Source organism: Hemibagrus wyckioides, linkage group LG18 (assembly GCF_019097595.1).
Source record: "Hemibagrus wyckioides isolate EC202008001 linkage group LG18, SWU_Hwy_1.0, whole genome shotgun sequence".
Lineage (NCBI taxonomy): Eukaryota > Metazoa > Chordata > Actinopteri > Siluriformes > Bagridae > Hemibagrus > Hemibagrus wyckioides.
This window is the reverse complement of record NC_080727.1, coordinates 11,135,001-11,158,216: the sequence shown is the minus strand read 5'-3', so window position 1 is coordinate 11,158,216 and position 23,216 is coordinate 11,135,001. Positions and strand designations below refer to the sequence as shown.

The following is a 23,216-nucleotide window of genomic DNA, read 5'->3' as shown; positions in this document are numbered from 1 at the left end:
CTTTGAATCATTTATTGTCAAAATCTTGACACTATATGACCAAGATATGGCCAAAATCCTGAAAGAGCTGTTTCTGCACATTTTTGGCTAAAATATTTTAGTGGCATCGCTAATAAATATAGTCAACTGAGGAAGTTAGATAAGTACATTTTTTAAGTTGAGCATCCACTGAAAATTTTATTTCAGAGTAATAAAAATATTCTCCATTTGCCTTAGCAAAAAAACTAGGAGCATGTGCTAGACCAGAGCACCTGAGATTGGGGGAATGGAGTTGGCCTTGTACAGTGTCAGTTCATTTTGGAAAGTTTAAAAAAGTGGTAAAACAGTCAATAAATGACTCTGAAAATCACAGAAGTGTAATATAGTGTAGAGAAGATAAATATTGCACAAGTCTAATTTAAAATAGTTCTTCTTTCATTCTAATGTTAATTGTAATTTTAGCTAATTCAAATATTTAAGAGCCTGTGTTCTGTTGAAATCTATTAACAAATAAGGTTCAGAAATCAAATCACACATTTAACACAAAACACTAATTTTAGTAACCCAAATCCCTGAAGGCTTATGCACACTTTGTATAACTTACGGGTGCCAGGCATGCACGTCATGGAGGATGAACTGAGCTCCACCATCCTTACAGCTGGAGAAGAAGGCTCAAGAGGAGGCACTGTTACCAATAAAACCTAAGAGTCAAGAGGCTTTTATCATCATTTGGACCATCTATAGCTGATGCAGTACACAGTAAAATGAAACAACATTCCTCCAGGACCATAGTGCTACCATAACATTTTCACTTTTTTATAAATTTGACAAAATATTTTAAGTAATTTTTCAGAATGATTAATTTTGGGTCACTCTCATTTTGCTTTCATTCTTTTCTATTTAAGAAGTTTTTTTTTCTTCTGGATTCACTCTTATGCACCGAGAAACTTTCTTTTGCTTCTGCAATCTTTTTTTATCCAGACTTTGGGCACATTTTTTAATAGGGGAGGGTCTTGGGTCAGCTGAGTTTGGCTTGGAAGGTGCTTTGAAAGTTAGCCACACCCACCCCATAAATGGTAAATCTGCCTCTGGTATGGCTGACTGAATGGAGCAGAGGAAAACACAGGCAGGGAAACGGCCTGGTATTCTTCCTCTTTCAGCTTTTCCCTTCAGGGGTCACCACAGCGAATCATCTCTCTCCACCTATCCCTATCTTCTGCATCCTCACCACTTACACCCACTAGCTTCATATCCTCATGTATTACATCCATATACCTCCTCTTTGGCCTTCCTCTTTGCCTCCTGCCTGGCAGCTCCATGTCCAACACTCTCCTACCAATATACTCACTCTCCCTCCTCTGGACATGTCCAAACCATCTTAATCTGACCTCATTAACTTTTTCCCCTAGACGTTCAACATGAGCCGTCCCTCTGATGTACTCGTCCCTAATCCTGTCCAACCTTGTCACTCCCAAAGAGAACCTCAACATCTTCAGCTCTGCTACCTCCAGCTATGACTCCTGTCTCTTCCTCAGTGACACTGTCTATAAACCATACTGCATGGCCGGTCTCACCACTGTCTTGTATACCTTCCCCTTGATTCTCGCTGATAATTCTCTATCACACGGAACTCCCGACACCTTTCTCCACCCATTTCAACCTGCCTGCACTCACTTCTTTACCTCTTTCCAACACACTCCATGAAGATGAACATAATTATTAAACACACACACACAGAGGAAAGTTGCCTAATCACAGGCCTCCCTTTTTCTAGTTTGTCAATTTCTCAATGACCTCCTGGTTAAAGTCAGTCATCTCAGTCACCAGTCTCTTTTCCATTGACAACATGGCCAATGCATTCAATAAGAAGTGCTGGGAAAGCACAGAGTGGAAGCTTGACTGTGGTCACTTGACTGCTGCTGAATTTGCAAATTGGGTCGATCTGCTCCAAGCTGCTTAATTCTTTCATTCTTCATCCGAACTCCTTGTTAAAGGGTGTTTTTGTAGAGATATAATTTTCTTTTATCTTGAGATTTTTCACTTGCTTCCACATTAATCAGTACCTCTCCGTTAACTGACAAACTGCTGAACGCTAATGAGACTCGTTGAGAATGATCCAATCACATGAGGCCAAATATATAACAACAATATTGATTTGCTAAGAACAAAAGTACACAAGATAAACGTGACAGGCATCATTACAGTCATGTAATACCATTCAAGTTGAAAGGCAAATGTGCAAGATAAGCAAAAAACACATAGCACAGCTAAGTTGAAGGCAGATGAATTTAAAAGTGCATATGGAAATGAAAACCTTTTCTTTTGGTTTGTGATAAAGCATGGGAGAGAGGGGGGTGATTGAGGGGCAAGGGGGCAAAGAGAAAGATGTAAAAACAGCAAACATACAGACTAGCCACATAAACCAAGATAAACCAAGTACCTGCTGATCAGATTCAGAGGGTAAAATCGAACGGTCTGTGATCACCACTGCTCTGGATATCTGCCTGTGACAGACCACAAACACAGACAAAATAAATAAACAAAAAAGTTTATTGTAATTAAGACAATGAATAACAAAATTTGTTAATAAGGTTTAAATAAATGCCTAAAATATAAATGTAGGAATTTGTGTGTTTAAACATTGACCAGCACACAGAACCTACAAATATTCTACTAAAACAATGAGATACATACAGCTGTGACTAATTTTCCTAGAAGTCTTTTACTGGACTTCTTCTTTTGCTGTACTAGTGCTACTGAGACTGCAGGAGGTGAGCCTTGTAGATATGCCACTTGACTAATCATGTGAATGCTTTTATCAAAACTTGTGGAAGTGGTTAAGGTGTTGGACTTCTCACTGAAAGGTTGTGATTACAAATCTCAGGGCCACCGAGCTGCCACTGCTGGGCCACTGAGCAAGGCCCTTAACCCTCAACCCTCAGATGTAGAAAAGAGTCGCTCTAAATGCGAGTCGCTCTGGATAAGGGTGTCTGCCAAATGCCATAAATGTAAATGTAAAACATAACATTCATTCTGTGGGGTTCCAAGAGTTTGGAAAAAGACACTTGAAAGGACAATGACTTCAACAATGATAGACATAAAATAACTGATATCTACGTTTGCTCTGGATCAAAAAAGTGAGGCAATGTAAGGAAGGAGGATGTAATGTGAGGAGTTCTGTCTATATTCTTGGAATCTTTGAGCCCCATGGAATGAATGTCATGTTTTGACAACAGCTATTCATATTTCATTTATAATTATCAGCCATGCACGTTAACTAAATGTTTCACCTTCTACAGCCTCAGGTGTACTTTGCATGCACATGTAACAAAGCACTTCAGAGAAGAAAGACTGTCTTAAACGTCAAAATTTTGTACAATCTAGAATTTGTAGGCCCATTATTAATGGTTTGATATCCTGAAGCTAAAACAGAGAAGCCACCCCAAACCATAGTACTGTCACACCCATGCTTCACGTTAGGAAGAGAGGAAGTTTAGGTTCTTATGTTAGAATGCAACTCTTCGGTTTTTGCTAACAATAATGTTGAATTTTTGATTTATCCATCCATAGACAATCCTTTCAGTGGGCTTATCCGTGTGGTTTTGCGCAAACTTCAAATTGGCAACAGTCTTTTAGGAGAACAGATAATTTGCTGTGACCTTGGAGAGATTTTTACTGGACGACTGACCACTTCCCTAACAGTGGTACTGTATTTCCTCCATCATCTGCCACACAGAGAATCAGTGGAGGCTAGTCCCTTCAGAAATGATTCTGTAACCTTTTCCAGCTTCCTGAGCCATCATATGCTTTTTTAAAAATGCCAAATCAAAACCTTTACCCAATTTATCAATACAAGATGTAATCTTTCCCACTTAACCACAACCATAGTGTAGAAAATCAGAAATCTGTTAAAAACATAAATATGAAAAAGGGATTAATTTTTTTATTTGTCTCAACTCACTTGTATGTTGTTTGCGCTCTCTGTTCATCTCGGATATAGCTGTCTTCCACCACAAAATTGCTGCAACTTATTCGCTGACCATGAGTGTCAATCACAGCTTTACACCTACAAACAGCAAAAAAAAATAAATAAATAAAAATCTATGCAATTCTAAATGTATGCATGTTTACATTCTTTTCAACACAAACAAAATTCCAAAATAGAGTAAACACACATTATAATAATGCTAATTTATATGTAAAAGATGGTATTAAAAATGTACAAGGTCAATTTTGAATCTGTGGTGGTCTTAAATTTTGTTGAAGTAAATGTGTATTAGCACAAATCCAGGTCAAGTGTGTTGACCTTCCCACTGCTCTGACAGACAGAAAGAGGAAGAACAGTGAACGTAGGGGAATCTGTCAGCTTGTTATGTCAAGAGTTATAAATGTGCTTTATAGGGCTCATTATCCAAACTAATGGGCTAGGGGTGACATCCTTGAAATGGACTTTCACAAAACAATAAAGGGCAAGGTGAGCGACAAAAAGTGTGGCCATCATTGCAATCCTCCCTTCACACAGGACTGAATTCAGTACAGACCTGTTTAGGTAAATGAAGATTTATTTACAGAGGGGAATTGACAAAGAAGGCTGAAGGCTTCATCAATTGCCAAGAGATATGGGACATAGCCCACAACTCTGACACACCAAAAAGAGAGCCCTTAGCAAGGCACAAACACACTGTGGGTTTTTCCCCCTTACTTTGGGACTCATAGTGCAGGGTTGTTTAAATAAGGAAACCAGGTTAGGTTTGTAAACAATTTATGGCAAACTGTGCCAAGGTGGAAATGTCATCAGACTTATTACTCTTTTTACAATATCACTCTTTGTACTCTTGGTAGAATTGAAATTAGTCCAATTAGTGCTTTAACTGATTCCAATTAACTAACATCTGACAAATATATAGAGCTTGCAATTAGAGAGCTGTTGGTTAAAGCTTGCTGTAAGGAAATAAACACATGATCACCTTTTTTGAAGATCAAAATGTGGCAAGTTGTTGAAATGCATTTAAATATAGTTAAACATTTTTCACAAACACTGTATAATATACACAGACCACAATCTCTTGATAAAACAAGAAAGTCTACAAGTGTCTCTTGTCAACATTTATTCAATGTTAATAGTTTCATTTGGCTTCAAAGACCATTCCCACTTTGTAGATCAGTTCCATGTTCACAAAGAATTAAAAATCAAATCTGAAAGCTAACCATGCTGTCCATGATACAAGATTCTAAATTGTTTTTTTTTTAATACATATCAAATTGTTTTTACATATTTAAAAAAAAAAGAAAGAAACTATTTTTGCAGAATCATGGTGGCCTTTATTTTACTCAAAACAGGTGTAATAATTATGTGTGACAGCTGAAACATATAGATACATTACAATACATAATCCTCAATTTTGAATAAAAGTGACTACTTGATCATCAAGTAAAATTAATGGATACTAGAAAAGGTAACAAAATAAAATAACATCAAAAACAAAAACAAGCAGGTAAAAGGATAACAGAACTTCAAAATACAACTACAGATGCGTTATAAGGCTGATTAGCAGGGTCAAACGGAGCCAACAAACTCAGATATGTGATCAAGTGGACCATCAGCCTAACTAACAAGTTTGGCATCCAGCTGACTTTCTTTGATGCCAACATGGCAGTTGGGTTCCGAGCTCCCATAATCCTCTGCTGCATTATTAATCTAGGTCTACCCTTTTCAGCTTTATGCCTGTAATAAGTCAAGACGTAAGGGGGTAATTTATGATACGGGGGAAATTAAAATCATTGTTCAGCCTTCCAGACACCTTGCCAGCTCTTCTTTTTTCTACTACCTCTTCACCTTCATGGAACCTATTTCCTCTCAGTGATGTATGGCACAAGCAGGGTTGAGCTGACACCCAGGCGCCACAACTGCAGAGCAGCAATTCTCTACAGAGCACCATCCGAGTGCATCTTACGGACTGAATTAATAGGCCTGATGGACACTTTGGTGTGGAACACCCAGAATACTCATGAATGGCACTGACCAATAGGCCAATGGACTTTGATCCACATCCAGAACTTTGGGGTGACTGTCAGTATATAAACTGACAGTATGTAAGTGAAAGTCGGATGTCATTGGTCAATAAGTGACAGTGTCTACACCATTTTTGAAGTGCACGAGGCTAGACTTTGTGCTGGTAAGCAGAAAGTGTCCCTAAGCCTGGCTGTGTGTTTGTGTGTGGGGGGGGGATTAAGCCACTTTGCAGAAGAGATGAAAAAGAAAAAATGTCTAAACAAGGTGACTGGAGTCCATAATGATGTGGAACTATGTCAGACAGCATGTGGTGTCAATATTCTGTATTGCCAGGAGCTGAGTGCCTATGATTTGTTCAGTTATTTATACCACTGCAAAGCTTACAGTCCTGTGTCGTGCAGTTGCTGTACCAGGATGATATTCACCCTGTGATATAAACTCTACAGGACCTTGCTTAACATGCAGACTTCCTTTAGTTGCCTGAATAAACAGAGGCATTAGTGGGCCTTCTTCACAGTGTTTAGTGTGAAAAGTATGATGTTTCCACTTGTATTTGTTGGTGAGGGTGAGCCTCTCTACAGCTTCTCCTCTCATCATTATAGATTATAGATCATCAATAAAGATTTTTTTGTATATACAAAAAAAAATTATCTGTACAGTTCAGTTAAGTGATTAGTTTGATATTGAGTGGATGCCACACAGCAGTAGGAGTAATGATGCCAGGAATTTGTTGTTTTCTATGCACAAGCTATTGTCAACCAATTTAATCCAAAAATAAAAGCAAATAAAAAATGTTAGCAATAGCAGAATATTAGTTTGAATACTATTTTATGTATGTGAAGGTTATTGTTAGAGAGCTTAAAGCAGCATAGAAAGCATTTAGAAGGAAGTGAGGTGTCAGTGATTGAGCGTGCTCTGTAATTTTTTAGACTCTCTAAGCTGTATATTGCCGTTTTGCGGCTCTGAAGGTTTCGCATCGATCATACATACATTTCTTGTTTGCCTGCATGTCTCTGGTTCGGAATGCTTTACTGAGGGCTTGTATATTACTGCAAACGTCTATAGTTTCTTGTCCATGGGTACATAGTCATGCATGCACTTCCTGATAAGGTCTGTGACAGCTGTCGCATATCTTTACAGAAATCATTTTGAAAATGCACTAGTCTTCAGAATCAAAATAGTGTTTTAGTTTCTGATCTGCCTCTTGTATTCAGCACTGGATCATTCTACCCATGGGCTCCTCGTACTTCAGTAACTGTTTGTAAACAGGAAGTAGAAGTACAAAGAGGTAACCTAATTGGCAGTTATGTGGCCAGGGTAAAGAACAATAGGCATTTTCCCAGAGGTCTACCAGTGGTCAAGTGTTTTAATTCCTTTTGTGAGGCAAGAAATATATTGGTGGCACTTGGGATAAACCCTGCTGCTTGGCTGAAGTCCCCAGAGATAATTAAAAGTCAACTGGGTTGAGCCTTTTCATATTTGGCAATGTTTCCATGTGGCAATCCATATAAACAGCAGCCATTATGAGGTAAAGCTGCTTGTGGATTTATGGATCAGATACTCCAGTTAAAATGAACAATTCAGTAAAGGTATTTCCACATTTGTGCACCAAGGATCATTTACTGTTATTTTTTAATATGCCACATGTACTTCTGAAGACCACTCAAATGCAACACTGCTAAAGAAAATCTGGCAGTAGAAGAACAAACTACCTCTTACCGGGTCAGTTCTTATAAATAAAGATGGGACTATATCAAATGAAACTAAAGGGCAGGAAGGCACTCAGTGGCTTTAGAGTACTTTATGCTTTCCAGTAAAGACTCAAATCAGCCATCTCAGAAAATATTCAAAGTCAGATATCTCAACAGCTCCACTCTTATCTTTTGCATAGTGTTCTGTTGGATACTAGCTAGGTAACACTACCACTGTTTTGCTCCTAGATCCAAATACATAGTGACACAAAACTAGAATGAGGGTCAGCAAAGGGCCAAAGGATGAAAGAAATTCGGTTCATCAGGAATGAAAGAGAGAATGAAGGGCAGGCAAAAACATCCTAATCTAACTAGTTTATGACAACAATCAGCCTTTGAATCTCATTAAAGAAATTTCTGGTGAGGCCTGATGCACATTACAAGAACAGATTAATCAAAGGAGATGCAAACTCTCATTTTTAAGAGGCAGTAACAGAGGGTGTTTTTGTCTTCAGATGAAAATCAATTAGTGGAGGTAAGGCCACAAGGAAAAATCTGCATCACTCAATGCCGGCCCAAGTGGCAGGGCTTGTGATTAGTCTTCTGAACTAAGATGCTTCAGGGCTGCACACTGCTTTCTCCCCGAAAATTAATTAATTCTATATCTATATTTTTAACCCTTCCCACTCCAGCACCAATTCACACTCATGTATCGTCTTGAAGTTAAAGTTCATTGTAAAATCAATTATTTTTGTATTGGTATTTTTGTTAGAATCTATTTGGTGTAGCTTGTCAATCATTGATGAAATACTTACTTGCCAGACTCCTTATCCACAACTAGGCAATGCACAGAATGCCGCAGACAATAAATGCCCCCAAAAACAGCACACATTCTGTAAAATAAGGCAGAAAAACACTTTTCAGACACAGATACACTGTTTTCTAAGTTAATCACTCAAGCAAAAATTCTAAATTGCACTGAATATCATTAAACATGGATCAGATTTCTGAGTAGTAAAGGGGTTAATAAGGTTAATAAGCAGCAGAATAAAACAAGTATTGGAGGCCAACAGTGTCAGTGGGGAGGACACCACTTCCAAAAAGTCTAGTTCTTCTTGTTAGTAATACCTTTATAATATAACAGGTAGAAGGTTATAGAATAAAAACCAGAATATCAGTGGGCTTTTAGTTCTTTAGCATGAACTTGCAGGTTTGTCTTTGGCTGACAAACAGGAAATTATTAAAAATCTAACTGATATTTTACATGAACATTTAGCCTCGACTCTGTTTCGATCAATTCCAAAATCTAATGAGTTCATCTGCTGGTTACAATGATAATTCCATATAAATCCTACAAACAAGCTAGTACACATTCTTGCTGGCCAAACAGATGGATAACCTGAAAACATAACATCACCTACTGGCGGAGGCACAGAAATGTCATTATTGTCACATTTCTACTTTAGATGGCTCAGTATGTGTAAAAGGCATTGTACATACATGGTGTCAGGTTCCATTTCACAACCCATAAGAGAACATATCCAAAGAGAACCCCTTTTCTCTCCATATAATCCATGAACATTGGATCAAAATTCTATGAAAATGTCCCTGTCCCAATAAATAAATCTAAAAATAGACAGAACATATCAGCAATCATCTGGGCCTAGTTCAAATCCTCCACTGATAACCACAGAATTAGAGGGCGGGAGGCTCATGGACGCTATTAAACCTAACTGACAGATGTTTATGCTGATATTACTCTAATTAATGCCCCACTGTCAGTCATGATGATGGTCCTAAGGATAACCAACTGGACTATGCCAGCTGATGATGTTGCCAACACCTGACCCCTCCCCTTTCCCTGGTGTCCAAGCACTTAGCCCACAAAATCATTTCCCAACATAATCCGGTACCCTCACCCAGGCACCCATTCTTTACAGCCTCTAAATGGTATTTCAGTTCCTATCAAGGTGGGATCTGAGGATGTGATTTTTTTAATATGTGAGCAAAACAATGAGGGCCATTAATAGCTAGACACACTGACAGCACACTCACAGATGATTTATGAGTTTGTGTATAATTTGATTATGCTATTAATTCCACTGATTACAGCTGCAGCAAGTGTGGAGAAGGTCACATCCAAAATAAATCTTTGACAGCTCCCCACATCTCTTCATCTACACTCTCCCCCTCCCCACATAACTCCACTAAACAATTGCCTCCAACTAGTTATTTCTGTAATTAAAAGGTAATGTAACAGGCTGCACAAATAGGCTGCAGGCATTATACCCAAACCCAAAATAAATTGAATACGGCTTTGTAAGGATGGTGACTGCCTTTTTAATCCCTGGAAATTTGATGGGATGATATGAGAAACTGATAATAAATTAGTATACCCACTGGCTTTTAAACAATACAAATAATAGTTTTTAAATTAAAAAAGCTACAGAGTAAATGTATATATTTATTTTACCAAATTTATTTTATTGCAATTCATTGCAATATTTTAAATAATTTAATACAAAATATTTATGAATAAGGACCATTCCCTGTTATAATAATATCTCGATCAAGGTGTTTTAACTTGTGAGGGTCAACAGTACATTATCTTGCCAGTAAAAAAGACACTAAAACAAAAGAATTACTGCTCACCCGTCAGGTTTCCTGCTAACATCAAAATGCCTGTAAGGTAAGGTACTGTGCACTAAATTGGAAGGCTAGTGGTTGCCTGATAATTCATAAAAAAAAAAAAAAGGAACAACTCTCACCAAACACTATCAACAAAGATTATAATCTTTGCTGATGCTAGAAAGACAGTCACTGCCTTCAATTAGCGTATTTCCCCTTCCCATCAATCTGGGAAATGGCAGGAGTGCCCGAGGTTATTTAGAAACAAAAAAGGCACTGCTGTCAAAATTTGAAGGATAATGCACGCAAGGATGACAAAACATTTCATCACTTTATTAGCGGTGGCTGTTCACTGATCTGTGAATAACCTGAGAGAGAGGGAGCTTTATTGAGTTCATGCCGTCGTCTGTCCATCCATCATGTGCAAGCAGGTATCAGTGTGATGGATAACTCCGCCTTCTCTTCTGTGTCCTGCCAGTACAGCCAGATTGGGCCGTTTTTCTGCCCAAACTGGACTGCTCTTATCTGGGGGAAATGCCTGGACAGGTAGACTAAATTTAACCTTTTTTTTTTTTTCTGCAATGATTTGTGTTGGAATTATGCCTTGGTATGAATTATGGCTAGAAATTGTCAAACCAATCTATTGCCTCTGTGATTTTTAGCATAATAATCCATGGCCCACATTTATCACTGGTGTATATGTACAGGCAGACTATGACCAAAAGTATGTGGACACCTGACAATTACACCCAAGTCTGAGCCTTCCCCCAAGTGTCCATGAAAGGCTAATACTGACCTTCTATTAAATTACTGTTAAATATGAATGTACTTCTGTCTGTGTTAGAAGAGTGTGGCTTCTGTGCCTTCATTAGAGGATGTTATGACATTTACAGAGAAAAGATTTTGAGGGAGAGGAGTAGTACATCAAAAGAGAAAAAAGAAAGCCATCAAGTGTGAGTTATAGTTGAGACCCATGTGGGAGAAGGAACATTAGGTGCACAAATGAAATAACAGTGCAAATTTAAGTGCATTTAATATAGTGTTTTGGGTTTCAGGCACATTTTAGAGAGAAACTGAGCCTAAAGATGATGATTTACAAAATACCCCCAAGTGTGAGTATCCACATAGTATTAAATTCTGCCAATCTATACAATTATAATTAGGATTATAATACAACTGCAAGCAGCATTTGGGGGGGCCAAGCACCCACATTTGGCAAGCTTAACATTTGGCAAGTTGCACATTCACAGACACAATACAATTGCTGCCTAAGCAATCACAAATCATAAGCAGAGCACTAACTTTAACGAAACATCAAAGAGATTCATTTAGATTCACTCATGATGTGTATGATTTGGAGAACGGTGGTGGAAACCTGTCTGTTAGAAGAAAGGTTCAGAAGAAAAAAATATGCAGCAGGGTGGCATTGCTGCTGCAGATACCTCTACTGCTGTGCTCTGTGGTGTTGTCTGTTGCTACTTTGAGGTGTCAGTTAACATATGTCCAGGTTGATCTGAAGATGTATGCCAAATCTGATGTACATCATTTAGAAATCTCACAATTACAGTTTTTGAAAAAATCCAAGTTGGTCGACTGGAAGTAGACTTGAATTACAGATGTTGGTATCTGTTCACTTCAGCATAATCCAGGAAATTATAATGACCACAAAACGTCTAAGGTACATTCAGGGTGTGGTTCTGCAGATACCAAGATATCAAATTTCATAATGATAAGTAGATGCATCGCTGAGCTACACCCACCTATTTTGTTTTATTTATATATAGCACTTTACAGAACGGTTCAATTCTTTTAAGACCTATCTGAAAAAAACCCCCAAACATTTAATTCTGAATATTCACTTTTGACCAGTAGGTGGCAATGTCACAAAATCTGTGGCAAATCACTCAGGTCATGGTCGTGGAAATGCCTACCAGGTTCTGTGCCACTGTTGTTGCGAAGATGCAGAATCACATCCTGTATAGGAGCTTTGTGGTCTGATTTGTTGGCCTATTATAAACAAACTGTTTGGAGTGTTTAAAATTCTTTTGCTAACTTGTGTCTTACACTGAAGATGATGTGTGTCAAATCGGGTAACAGTTAGACAAAATCTTCTAGGAGTATTAGCATGTTTTTGACAAAATTCAAGATCACAGAAAATCTTATTAGGCATACTGTAAACTGACATCATAGAGTTGAAATGATCTCAACCACAGAACCCAGGGGTGCCTGGCTTTTAAAATTTTGGACAGATGGTTCAAAAGTTATGATCATCAACATATTTCCCAAATTGAGTCCAAATTTGATGGTGGCATGAATTTTTATAATTTAAGGCATCTGAATCCTAACCCAAAAAAACAAATGTCTGAGTCAACTTATACATCTGAATTATCTTAAAGCCAAAGAGGTTGCCTCACCTGCAAAAGCACTGTGGGATTTCACCTAGGCCGTAAAGAGGGAACAGGAAGGGTGTATTTCCATAGCGACCTAGGCAACGCAAGAAGTGCTGCGTAGCCTTCAGTCCAGTGTTGGTTGGAGCATCTTGACTCACCATGGCAATGGAGTGCAAAATAAAATGCTGCAGGTTCTCTGTCAGGTTTTTACGTTTAAGAAACTCCGAAAATGGCATATCTGTGAAATCTGAAGAAATAGATTAGTATTTTTATGTCATCTATTAACACCAAGCAATTTAAACTCTACATTTACATACATCATTACAGCTTCTGTTTGCTTAAACAGATATGAAACAGATATGTATTTATATTTATACCACAATGTTGTTGAATTCTCAGGGTGTTAATCCATTTTATAAAACAGCATGGCTCTGACAGCAATGCCTCCTTCAATCTAATTGATAAGGCTCATTCAAATGCAGTTCACAGTTAAAGGAGAAGTTCACTTCCAGAACAAAAATCTACAAATAACTCATCCCCTTATCATCCAATATGTTCATGTCTTTCTTTCTTCAGTCGTAAAGAAATTATGTTTTTTTGAGGAAAACATTTCAGGATTTTTCATCATATAGTGGACTTCAGTGGTGCCTATGAGTTTGAACTTCCAAAATGCAGTTTAAATGCAGCTTCAAAGAGCTCTGAACAATCCCAGGCGAGGAAAAAGGGTCTTATCTAGCTAACCGATCAGTCATTTTCTTAGAAAACTCAAAAATTCCATATTTTTTAACCACAAAAGTTCATCTAGCGCTAGCTGTGGGATGCATATCCATGACGCTATGTACTATGTAATCACTAGGGATGCAACAATACAGTTAACCCACGGTTCAATACGTACCGCGGTTTTTACCCACGGTTTTCGGTTCGGATGGCTTGGCAAATTAAAGGGTTTTTTCCATCATTCTTTGTTTAGGTGACAGGAACGTTATGTATGTTAAGAGGGAAAAAAAATGGTTTTAGTTGCAATTCTCTTCATTTTACTTAAATGCAAAAATCAACTAACACAATGGAAGTGTACTGAAAATAGTGAGATATAAAAATTAGCGCTTATATGACTATTACAGGAGAGAGGTTTGGAGGACGGCGCTCTTTATTCCCAATCCGCTCTGTAATGACCAGTCACAGTGAGATAACTCTCTGTTACCCCCGAGGTCCAACTCTCTGTTATTAGAGAAAGACTTTGTGCTTTAAAGCGTTTTCAATTTTTTTTTGCACGTTTTTTTCGTAGAGGTCGGGAAAAAGGCTCCTGCTTCCACACAGTGATATCGCGGGGTGATGGAGCTGTAGATGTGGTCATGTTGGAAGTATTTCCATGTCAGTATCTAACTCGTGTGGAACAGTGCTTAAACACAGTCATTTTTTGTTTACCGTTTTTGTTTCATCGGCATCATGGTCAACAACAAATGTCCCCAGACCACAGATCTGAATCACGGCGCTACTTCCTCGTGTTTCTGTCTCACTTCACCGCGCTCTCCAGGGTTAGAATGAAATCTGACACCAGCATCTCAAGCATGGTCACCGCCCCTAACTTTAGCGCTCACTGACTGGATATTTACTCGCAGGGAGGCGTGTCTGTCTCAGCGCGTAGACATACAGTGCAGGCAAATACACACAGGAGGTACAGAGAGGAATAGAGCGCATGAAGGGAATTTTTTTTTTAAACGCCTGGTTATTATTGTTTTAAAGAAATATGCGTATTGAACCGTGGAAGTCGTACCGAACGGTTCAATATTATATTGAGTATTGTGGCATCCCCAGTAATCACGTCAGAAGGTCTCGCGTGACATAGGCGGAACTACAGACCCAGTGTTTACAAAGTGTGGAGAAAGAGGAGCGCTCCGAAGTTGTTGCCTGTGGAATGACAGTTATATGTACCGTTTTGTTAGTAAAAAGCGTTTGACTTATTTGCACTTCCTTGGTCTTTGCACGTTCGTTAGTAAACACTGGGTCTGTAGTGTTCTGCCTACATTACGCGTGACCTTTTGGCAGGATTACGTGATACGCCGTGTCGCGGACGCGCATCCCAGAGCTTTTGTGGTTGAAATGTATACAATTTTTAATTTTTCTAAGAAAATGACTGATCGGTTAGCTAGATAAGACCCTTCTTCCTCGCCTGGGATTGTTCAGAGCTCTTTGAAGCTGCATTTTAAATGCATTTTGGAAGTTCAAACTCATAAGCACCACTGAAGTCCACTATACGGAGAAAAATTCTGAAATGTTTTCCTCAAAAACATCATTTCTATACGACTGAAGAAAGAAAGACATGAACATCTTGGATGACGAGGGGATGAGTAAATTATTTGTAGATTTTTGTTCTGGAAGTGAACTTGCATATTGCATAACCTTGGCTAATGACATGTTTTATATTTGGATGGCTGGGATTAAAAGCATAACCCAAAGTGCTGAATTCCATATATATGCTAATATTTAATAATAAACTCATTCACAGGTGTTCAGTAGGGTTGAGGTCAGCACCTCGACTCAATTCTTGTCCATGTCTTTGGACCTCGCACTGTCAAGCTAAAACACATTTGGGCTAAGCCCTTTGTCTATTTAAGGGAAATTGTAATGCAATTGCATGATATCATCATATGCAATTGTGTGTGTCTTTTGACTTTTTGTCAACAGTTTGTAGGAAGGTCCATAAATGGGTGTGACAGACAGGTGTGTATGTAATATATATATACACACCACTCACAAAAAGTTAAGGATATTTGGCTTTTGGGTGAAATTTACGGAAAATGTAAAAAGTTCACGCTATATTGATATTATATCATGAAAGTAGGGTATTTAAGTAGAAGCATGCAATGGTGATTTCCTCATCTCAAACAACTTATTGAAACAAAAGCCAACAACAGTGGTGGGTATACCACAACAAAAAATGTTAATGTCTCAATAATTTGTCATGTGCCCTTGACCATCAATTACAGCTTGACAACGACATCTCACACTGTTCACTAGTCGACTTATTGTCTGCTGAGGCATGGCATTCCACTCTTCTTGAAGGGCGGCCCTCAGGTCATTGAGGTTCTGGGGTGCAGGGTTACGAGCCTCTACATGGCGACTCAGCTGATCCCATAGGTTTTCTATAGGATTCAGGTCTGCAGGCCACTCCATTTGATGTACCCCAGCCTGCAACAGCTGTTCCCTAATGATGTGACCTCGATGAGCTGGAGCATTGTTGTCCATGAAGATGAAATTAGTCCTGTGTTGTTCATGCAGGGGCACAATGACTGGATTAATGATGTTATTCAGGTAGTATTGGCTTGTCACTGTACCATTCACAAGATGTAGGGCAGTTCTATATTGAGTAGACACACCTGCCCAGACTGTAACACTAACACCACCACCACCAAAAGCTCGCCTGGTGACAACAGTGGCTGATGCATAGCGCTCTCCTTGACGTCTTCAACATCGTTGGTGACCATCATTTCTGCTCAACGTGAATCGACATTCATCAGAGAACAGCACTGAGGCCCATTGGTCCCTTGTCCAGTGCAAATGCTCCCTGGTCCATGCAGGTCATCTAGCACGCAGACCATGCTGATGTAAACGGTTTCGAATGGTCTGACGTGACACTTGGGTGCCTCTCACCTCCATTAAATGTGCCTGGAGTTGAGTGGCATTCATCATCCGGTTCCGTAAGGCACTGTTCACAATGAAGCGGTCATCAATGTGGGATGTGGCCAAAGGACGTCCACTTCTATGCCTTTCTGTGACTCTTCCAGTCGCTCTGTATCTCTGTCGCAACCTGCTGATGACTCTCTGTGACACACTAAGCTCAGTGGCCACTTCCCTCTGAGAACATCCTGTTTGAAGCCTCGCAATGGTGAGGTACTGTTGATCAATTGTTAGGTGTCGTCTTGGTCTCATGATGTCAAAATGTGAACAGCATGATGAAGAGGAGTGTTTAAATACCAATTCTAATTGATCAAACACCAGTTGTGAATTATATATATATATATATATATATATATATATATATATATATATATATATATATAATACAAAAAATAAAAAGCAAATAGTAAATCTGCTGAAATTTTGTATTGTTCCCAGACTCAATTCATTTGAATTTTTTTTTTTTTTTGCACTCAACTATACAAACATGAAGGACAGATATTGTTAAAAAGAAAAGGCAGTCATACCTTGGAATTCCTCTTGGTGTTGCTCAAAATCCAGGCAGAAAGTAAGGAATTTCATCAGCATACGTTTTTCCACTACAGTCAGCTGCTTACTGCCAAATACATCAGCACGGGAACACGGGACCTTTGGGAGGCGTGTTGGTTATTTGGAGAGAAGACAAGTAAAGCTATGAGTCAACATATAAAGCTGAGTGAAAGATGATCAGTACAAAAGAAACATTTATGGAGTGACAGAGTATAAGAAGGAAAGAAGGGGAAAGAGAGAGTGAAGTAGAATAAGAAAGTAAAGGAGACTGAGCAAATGCCACTCAAATACATGAGTGTTTCAGTGACATTTGCTCACTATCCTTTACTTTCTTATTCTACTTCACTCTGTTTCCCTTTCCCCTTCTTTGCCTTTTTTGCATTATATTTCTACACACTGATAAATAAACAAAAAAAATACTACAAATTATTATTATTTTTGGTCAAATAAAATTAGAAAAGTTGAAATTCAGCAGAGGTTATATGCAAAATATCAGGTGATTATCTGGATCAGAAATACTGGAACACTAGTGACTATGCTGAACATAAATGAAGACATGTCTATACTTTCTAACCATACCTAAGCATTCAAACATTATTTTCTTTCTTATTTCATTTCAGAAAATGATGATTTTGCTCATCAAAACACATTAAGCTAAGTATCTCAAAATCTCAAAATGAATGGTGGCTACAATGTTCAGGATCATACAAAATTAATAGCTTTTATTATAGACTTAAACAATGTGCAAAAATAGAGATTTTCTACAATGGGCAAAGACTCATGTTTCAGAGCGCATCTTCAAACTAATATTACCCATCAATAATAAAGAGGGAATATACATTCAAGTACTATTAGTGCACATTCTTTTCCAGCTTACCTGCTCCACTTTGCCATTATGATAGGTGAGGATGCAACTGACGTTTTTAAACTCAGCATAACGGCTGACATTGGACTTGATGAGAAGGTCCACCAGTAAGCCACGGGAATACAGCAGCTGTAAGATGAAAGCATCAAATTCTCATTACAATATATGCAATGATCAAATTTGTGTGTGTGTGTGTGTGTGTGTGCGAGCATTTTTTGAATTTAAGGTGATAGAACTGCCATGTCTAACTACAGCAGACTAAAACATATTAATCATTTATAATATTAATAATTATACAACACTGGGCTTCTGATGCACACAATCGAATAGTTTGTCCTATAATCGTAAGATCTGCCCTGAATAAGCTATTTAACATAACAGATGTGAAATTGTGTGTGAGGTTATTCAGGGCACAAATAATTGTGTTTGCACCAATAATTGTGTGTTCTGGGAAATATGTAAATATTTCATGTAGCTTCTGAAGGGAAGAACTAAACAAAAAAAATATGATCTTTAAACAAAATAATAACTTACACTGATCATCCTGCTCAAATGTTTACACCCCCTGTCTCTTAATGTATCATGTTGCCTTCTTTGAGCATCTTTAAATGTTTGCACTTTTAGTAATAATTGTGTAGAAGTCCCTCAGTTATCCTCACTGTGAAAAGATGGATTATATAAAATCATATAGCTTCTGCTGGAAAGGCATTAAATATGTAGAAGATGCGGGAAAAGAGACCTGGAAGACTTTTCTGAAGTACTGTGGGCAGTTTAACTGCTCAGGACAAACAAGGGACTCGTAAAGAGCTATACTTAAACATAAAAACATTTGCTGATCATCCAGGTAACAACACACAGTATTCAGAATCAAGCGTATGTAAACTTTTGACCTGCTTCATTTGTGTAAATTCGTGTAAGTTTGTCTTGTGAACTGTAAAGATCTGTTATGTGAAACAGCTTATTCTGAGAAGAACGACAACAACAAAAAAAAAACTGTGATGCATAAAGATCCCTCTTAATTCTGTTAAACATTTTGCAGAAACCTGAAACTTGAAAAATGACTTCAACTGTACAGTATATCAACATGACTAAGCAGAAACACAAATAAAATTTTGTAAAAATTAATTTTGGACAATAAATTGCTTTCTAAATTTAATTACATCTCTTTTAGATGTAAAATAGTGCATCTACTTTTCATAGCCTATTGCTGCAAAACATATGAAGACTCCCCTTTTCTCACTCACATAGACTCAATAGTTTGACTCTAAGGGCCTTGGTAAAAGATGGCAGAAGATCAGAAAAAAAGGTTCAGTGCAAAACTTTTCTTTACAGTGAAAAGTCTTTGTGTACGATGTGTCCAGTACTCAAACTATGAGTTATGCATCTTGTATTACATTATTAACAGATACATACATAAATCAAACTATTAACTGTATACAGTATTTCAGTGATTAAATGGACCCAAGACTCACCTTAGACACAAGATCAATGTTAAATCTACGCCCCTCCTTCAGTAGCTTAGCATAGGTTATTTTCTTTTTGACCTCTAATGGTTGCTCTGGGCTTCTTATTGGCTGCTGATCTTTTTTGTCCTCCTCTGATTGGCAGGTGTCTTGGATCTTAGATGTTTGCTCATTCCCCTCTGGATTGTGTGGGTCAGAATCACTTTGTGTACAAGAATCGAAAGAATCCGTGTCTTGAGCTTCTGTATGGCAGCTATTCGTCTCCTCAGCTGCTTTGTCCATTTGAGGAGCCTTTGGCTGCTCATCATCCTCAGAGTCTTCACTATAGGTGACAGAACATATTGCTACACAATCAAGTTGAAACTAAAATACATTTATTTATGATCATCTGAAACTCAACAGTGAGTCACTAAATTTGCCTGGGTCAAGTGTCAAGATCTAAGAAACATTATTTTCGATGACCTTTTCTAAAGCAAGTCATTCATAAATCTGTAAACACTGCTCTTATAATGGGCATGCTGTCACCAAATGAATGAAACCTTTTACATGTTTAACAGAATAGCATTTTAGGTGCATTGACATCCTAATAATGTTGAAGTAAAAAGGAAATCAGTTTGAAATGGCTTGAGAACCATGATCTGATACTGTATGTTCAAGAATTTCCTTTCGTAGAATGTGTAGAAATGCATGGCCAAAATGCACTGAAAAAGAATATACGTATAGCATAGCAGTTAATTTGATGGATACAAGACCAGAACAGGACGAATCATCAAAACATAAAATTCTGCCAGGAGATGATCAACAATATTTTCAAAACCGTAGTGTGAAGAGACAGAAATATGATTGTACTATCATTCTTTTTTTTTTTTTTAAATGTTCTTCAAATATTTATAACAACTTATTTGCTAGCCAGTAGGCCATCGCTTGTAAGTAGTGATCAGGGCATATATGACTTACATTGATATTTAAGGGGAAAAAAGGTTATTTCATAAGTTTTATAAGTTATTATGTTTTTGAGGCAAGATAACCTTAATGCTAATGGTAGCTCAAGTGGTTAAGGCTGTTAATCAAAAGGTTGGGATTCAAGCCCCAGCACCACCAAGCTGCCTCTGTTTGGCAGCAACTAGCAATTACATTTTTAAATGGGATAACATTTCTAAGCTTAGCTTGTCAAAAAGACATATTACATGTTGAGATTCCAACCTTGTAACATATATATTTATAACAGTTAGTCCTCGTCCTTGGGACAATTTGGCCAGATATTTAGATATTGGTATGTGAAATGGTCATGGATCCTGCAGTAGTGAGACATGGTCTGAAATATGTGCAGCACTTGCTGGGGAGGCGGTGCCAAGGCCATTCACAATGGGGGTTACCTCACAGAGAGTCGGAGGGTGGGGAGAGCTTCACCGGTCAACCCTTCATGAAACTAGTTGATGGTCAGCAGAATCAGCCCAAAGTTGTGCTATTTGTTGGTTATATCAAGTGACACAAAATCTTATCCTTGCTGATTACCATAATCGCATGGCTGGCTCTACATCCTAAGTCACCTAACACAGGATGAATGTGCACCAGGCCCAAACATGACATTCCCAGCTGTATGATAGGTACTCAGCTATGGGAATTTCTACCGGGAGATAATGTACTAGTTTTTGCAGCTATACCAAACTCCAAATTACTTACACAGTGGTAAATGCCATTTGATGTCACACAGAGAGGCACAGAAGTTGACAATGAGGTCAGGAAAGCAAATAGTTGTGATGCACTTCAAACATACTACTTCAATTTCCTAAAATGAGCCACAGAAAACTAGTTCCTGTGGTTCTGGCAACTGTGGTTTCCAAAAGGGAGGACATGGGAATATATGTGTAAAACAAAAGGTGCGGACTAATTCACCTTGGTTTTCTCTTAACACAACAAACAAATGTCATAAGTAAAATTTTCCAACATGTTTTCACTTCCACCCAGTCATAGAAACCTCAAAAAGCATCGCACTGAGACTCCTCCAGGCATGGCTGTATGCCAACTACCCGAAGACAAAAAACGACATGGGAGTAATCACGGAGTCCAATTGCCTCCAAGGCCAGTGGCTTGGTCCATTTTTGTTTGATGTCTAAATTTGAAACATACCTTATGCCTGACACTGACAAACTGCTTAATTGGTTAGGCACGTGTTGCTTTTATTTGAAGCTGGATTTAACTGCAAATTGACATATTGGACAGAGAGCTGGCCATTTCATCCCAGGTGGGGGAGAGAGAGCCAAAAACTCTCAGTGAGGGAACATAAGTACAGCACGATAAAAGATTGTATGGCCATCAAGTGGATGTTCCATACCCTCCAACAGTACCTACTGGGGCACCACTTTAACCTCTGTTCTGATCAAGCCACACTCCAATGACACAGCATTAAGGATGGCAACAAGCATACCACCTAGTATCTGGAACTTGAGCTATTCAGTGGTTGGTTGAACTGGCAGGTAATGTCTAATGATGTGAGCTGTGTGCAATAATGCCGTTTACATAGCATGAAGTTTACTTACATGTGCTTTGTTTGTCCAAATAAGAGAGACTGCTATGATCCAGACAGAGCTGGCAAACACAACCACATGCGTTTCTGGAGACAACTATGTTCTAATTAAAAATCTTTTTTTAGTGGCATATTTAAAAAGGTAATTGAATACATACACCAGTCAAATTCTCATGAGCTAGTGTTACACTACTGCAGTCAAAACACAAACTGGATTAAATGATACACTGATCATTTGAATAAATAAAGAGCTTTAATACACTATTTAATATAAATAAATCATTCAGGAGTCAAAAAAAGGACATGACAAAAATAAAGAGAGAAAAAAAAAACAATACCTGGCATAAGAAAATACTTCCAGATTGGAGATTGAGGAGTCTACAGAGCTGAGAAAAATAACTTCCTCTTCATCCTCAATTTGATCATTCCATCCCTGTTCTGACTTCGTGCTTGGAAGTTCTTGTTGAGCCTAGGGTCAACAAACCAAAACAGTATCAACTATCATTTAAAACCTCAAAAACTTCCTGAACACCACGTCTCTGCAGAAGTAAGAAATAAAAACCTTGTACTCCTCGATCCATGACAGCAGGCCATTGAATGTAAAACTGGCCCAGTTTCCAGCATAGTAGTTTCTCCTGTAAGACATAAAAGACATTTTTTGTTCAGATTTGACAGGGAACGTAGAAAGAACAAAATAATGTTCATGCACCAAGGACAATAAAATTCTGTACTGAACTGAACTGATTTAAACATGTCATTTGACTTCTAATAAACCCCCACAACTGATACAGCAGTATGAAACAACTGGATAAAAATGATGGAGCCATTTATGTAATCTGTCATCTATTTTCATATGTTGACCATTTACCCGGTCACTTCCTGCTCTCTGTCTTTAAAAAAATAAATAAATAATGTATATACACTGCTGTTCAAAAGTTTGAGATCACTTGGAAATTTCCTAGTTTTCCAAAGAAAAACCCATTTTTATCTATTTAAAAACATTAAATTTACATCAGATTCACATTGTCACACAGAGGCCCATTATCAGCAACCATCAGTCCTCTGTTTCAATCTCATGTTGTGTTTGCTAAACCAAGTTAATCATTTTCAATGCGAGAAATTGCGAGGAAACTTAAAATATTTTACCATGCTGTGAACAACTCCCTACATAGAACACCACAAACTGGTCCTAACCAAAACAGAAAAAGGACTGTGAAAGAGGACAAATACCTGAGAGTGTGTAGTTTAAGACAAAGACATCTCACAGGTCCTCAACTGGCAACTTCATTAAATAGTACCCACCAAACACCAACATCAACAGTAAAGAGTAGACTGGGATGCTGGCCTTCATGGAAGATTACAAAGAAAAAGCCATATCTCAAGCTGGCCAATAAAAAGAAAAGATTGAGATGGGCAAATGAGCACAGACATTG

General features: G+C 38.1%; 1 protein-coding gene across 1 annotated transcript in view; it reads right to left on the bottom strand.

The window, feature by feature from the left end:
• Nucleotides 1-23,216, bottom strand: part of chm (CHM Rab escort protein) — a 51,285-nt gene that overhangs the window by 8,968 nt on the left and 19,101 nt on the right. Inside the window, exons 3-12 of the mRNA XM_058415621.1 lie at nt 22,346-22,418; nt 22,122-22,252; nt 19,266-19,578; nt 17,806-17,922; nt 16,907-17,027; nt 12,726-12,948; nt 8,499-8,576; nt 3,941-4,045; nt 2,420-2,483; nt 584-680 (exon numbers count right to left, since the gene is read on the bottom strand). Coding sequence (XP_058271604.1) covers nt 584-680; nt 2,420-2,483; nt 3,941-4,045; nt 8,499-8,576; nt 12,726-12,948; nt 16,907-17,027; nt 17,806-17,922; nt 19,266-19,578; nt 22,122-22,252; nt 22,346-22,418 — 1,322 coding nt within the window. The remainder of the gene's footprint in view (nt 1-583; nt 681-2,419; nt 2,484-3,940; nt 4,046-8,498; nt 8,577-12,725; nt 12,949-16,906; nt 17,028-17,805; nt 17,923-19,265; nt 19,579-22,121; nt 22,253-22,345; nt 22,419-23,216) is intronic.